At 37.9% G+C, this 3,784-nt stretch overlaps 1 protein-coding gene across 1 annotated transcript; it reads left to right on the plus strand.

The window, feature by feature from the left end:
* Window positions 1-1,595: 1,595 nt before the first annotated feature.
* LOC108377984 (transcription factor GAGA-like) lies at window positions 1,596-2,179 on the plus strand (the record flags this gene model as incomplete). The annotated part of the gene is made up of 1 exon (XM_017634285.1): window positions 1,596-2,179. A coding segment is annotated over one exon (584 nt), but the record flags the coding sequence as incomplete, so codon positions are not given.
* Between the last annotated feature and the right edge of the window lie 1,605 nt (window positions 2,180-3,784).

The following is a 3,784-nucleotide window of genomic DNA, read 5'->3' on the forward strand; positions in this document are numbered from 1 at the left end:
AAAAGTGTTATGTGTCACATAATTTTTTGCAATCATTTCATGAACACGATGAAGATATAGAGCTGTTAGAAATTATAGCAAACTGATGTAATCAAGCTGAGTCGATTTAACCTTGTCCGCCTGTTCGACAGTTTGAACGCAAATTAGTTAGGCAAAAAACTTTGCCAATTGTATCTCGCCTTTGCGACCAGTCTGATCTGATGTTACTACCGTTGGATTAGCTCGCAATATACCTGCGCTAGCATTTCGTTGCCAAGAAATTCATACCCAAAACCGTAAAGGCCAATTCACACAATTGGTACATTTGGCGTTCTCAGAGTGGTGTTCTCAAGAATTCACGAATTCACCACAATAAAACAGAATTCCTAACAACAACAAACTGTAACTGTCAAAATGTACAAATGTCCAAAATGTAGAAATGGCCAGGCAGCAATTTTGGAAGTTTTTTGTGGTCGCGGCTGCATAATGAAAGTAAATACCTAGCTAGCAGAAATCTGGTGTGACCTGGTACCCTTAGGGCGGGTTGTTCAATGTCCATTTACTTTCTGATGACATGCCGGTTATGAGGGGAGAGCGATATCATTTTGGAATATATGTTTACCCCTTGACTCTTTTGCTTCCTGAGTGTAAGGTCTAGTGTAACGAAACAATTTTCGGTGTCCACTTTGGTCGTGTCACACAACTAANTCCTGAGTGTAAGGTCTAGTGTAACGAAACAATTTTCGGTGTCCACTTTGGTCGTGTCACACAACTAAAGGAAACTACGAACGGCTGATAATTTTATTAAATTTTATTTTTTTTTTTTGAAAGAGGTCGCAGAATTGTTTCCAGTTTCTTGCAACAGGAATCTAACCCGGGTTCTGCCCAGTCGTAATACGCACCTCATACTACTCGTCAGTAGAGACCGTTATGTTTTTCTTTTTGATGTGCAAACATCTTAGCTCTGAGTATTGGTAAATTTTGCGTTAACCCAATAGAAAATTTGTAACCTCTTCTTTTGTAGCCCAGCAGAAAATCTGCAATTGCTTCTTACGTGTACAAATGACCATTAATGGAATTGTAAAGGACTATTTCAGGCCCAGTTAACGACTACTTTAGGCCAATTTCGAGACCAGTTTGGAATATTTTCGGCACCATTTCGGGATCTGTTCAATACTATTACAGGAACATTTCCGTGCTAGTTCGAGATATCTTCGGGATCATTTTGAGGTTGGTTTCGGACCAATTCGGGATTAGCTCATCATTATTTTGACATTCAGAAGGATCGCGGCGAAAATCTAAATTTGCCAGTAACACCATTTTGTATAAATTCGCCTTGGTTTCCATCAGTGGGTTGCATTAAGGAATACATCACATGCATATATTACTTGAGCCAGGTGAAATTTATAATCAGCAACCGAGAGTAAATCATTTGATTTTAAAAGTTAGTGGCTAAAGTAGAAGTTCACAACCGTGATTTTCCTTCCCCTTAGCAATTTTTGCACATCTTTACAAGTAACAAATCTATTTTCAGAGAAAACTTAACAATTTTAAATTCAAAACATTTTATTTCTACATCAATACTTATTTGTTTGTTTTTTTTTTATTCTTTGCAGTGCGAAGCAGCCGAGATTCCGCAAAGGATACTCGCAAATGCTCACCTGAATTAAAAGCACGTCCCACGGCGAAAGCGACAGCACGAGAACAACAAACGCAAAGAAATCAGCAGGAGCAACAACAACCACAACAACAACAACTACAACAAATTAAAGCCAAAGAAATGCAACAGCAAGATAAAAAGAAGAAGGTCAAAACTGCTGCTGGTAGCCAAAAGAATGTGACGAATGGAAAAGTTGCTGCAAAGGAATGCACAGCAACAGCAACAGCAGCGATAGGCGAAGAAGTACAACAAGTAAACAGCGCGACTGACAATAGCAACAGCAGTAAACAGGCAGATGGCAGGAAGAATTCGCAAAAGATTGCGGGAGCTATAGGTGGCAATTTGTTGCATGGCTGCCACTGGCAATGGCGAAGAAGTCGAACGCGAGTGAACAAGGAAGAAGAGCAACAGCAACAACAACAACAACAACAGTCAAGCGAACTACTACAAGTTTATAAAGACTACGCAGATGAGCAATTGTCCATTTCGGTGTCCAAGGCGGCACCGCACACGACGAGGATGACAAATGTCAGCAGTTGAATAGTTGTAGAACTCGTTGCTTGGAATGGGGGGCGGGATGCATTGGAGATATTGCATGGCGTACGGTGGGCTCGTTCGTACGTGGCAGTAGCTGCTGGCCAGTTGTTAGTTGATTGTGAGTGGCATTGTGTGTGTGTGACGGAAGGAAATGCGTTGGTCAACAATGTCCTCGTTAAACTTAAGTTGAAGTCAAGTAAGAAATCAGTAGATAACATAAAATAAGGTGGGAAAGTCACGAAATGTTTAGCAACAAAAAAAAAAAAAATAGGTATGTATGTATGCACGTAGTTATAGGAGGAAAAAATTTTGCGCAAAAATAAAAAATAAACTCGAAATCGACAGAGCGATGCTGGCAAAAATGTGAAGCTGCAAGCAAAAAAATAACGTCTTGTAAAAGATAACTGTCGCAACAACAGCAGCAACATTTATAATGCTCAGATTAGCAATTGTTGCTACTGCTGTTGGTACTTATGTATGTATGTATGTAGGTATTAGCTCAGTAGAGGCGCGGCGGCGTGTTGTGTTGCCGCCAGCTACTGCTAGGGGATTAGCAACAATATCAAAATTATCATTGCTCAACTGGGAAATCATGTAGCATTCGGAACGTGCAACATTCTGCACACGAAGTGTGGCAACAAGCAAGTAGAACAAATAAGTTGTGTTGCGCAGAAAGAGTTTGAACAGACAAAAAAAAAAAGAAAAAAAAAATCAACTGGTAAATATTTACAACAAAGAGCATGCAGTAGCGATGAGTTACATACATATGTGTGCTGCAAACAAAAAACATACTGTATAAGTAAAAGTGCAATCAAAATGTTGGCTAATAAGTGAGCCACAAATCTTAGGTGCACAGTATAGGAAAATTCTATCATCCTTTGAGGAAATGTGTGTAGAGAAAATAATAAAGGTCAAAATCTGGGCCAACAAAAATTTTAGAATGTCCGCTGGCATTGTATTCAGCATGGCGATTAGTACCAAAAGTGAATTTCTCTGCAATGTAACGCTTGTAACGCTACCGATCTAGTTCTTAAATCTGTGAAAAATTTTCAGACCAACACCACTTATTGAGGTAGGAGTTGAGCATTTCCTGATTTTCGGCTTTTTATGTCGTTTCGTATGCATACTACGGGCGTATACGTTACTATCATGCTTGGTACATAGTACATATGTACATATCTAAATAGTAGATATCATGTGCTTCATAGTGCATATCATTGTGAAGTTTGAATTATTTGGTATTTGCGAGCTTTGAGGCTTATTTCTACTCGATTTGTTTATTGATTGCATTTTATGGACTTTAGAAATTTTCAATTTTTAAATTAGAGTGGCTTATATATGCACCAGCAAGGGTTTGAATCCATACACTTGGATACATATAAGACTCATACATTGATATATAATTTCACGTAATAAACAAAAATCAGTATAAACAAATATATTTTTATGTTTAAGCATGACACGAATATGTGTAATATTTATAGAAAAGTTGCAATTATACTTGTATGTACATAGGAATGTAAGTGAAATAAAAAATAGTAAATTATAAAAAATATCTTGCATTAAAAATGGATTATAAAGCGTAAGTATTATCCTTAAGTTTTAAGT

The sequence above is a fragment of the Rhagoletis zephyria genome, unplaced genomic scaffold (genome assembly GCF_001687245.7).
Source record: "Rhagoletis zephyria isolate East Lansing unplaced genomic scaffold, Rhagoletis_zephyria_1.1 Rzeph_scaffold_13109, whole genome shotgun sequence".
Taxonomy (NCBI): domain Eukaryota; kingdom Metazoa; phylum Arthropoda; class Insecta; order Diptera; family Tephritidae; genus Rhagoletis; species Rhagoletis zephyria.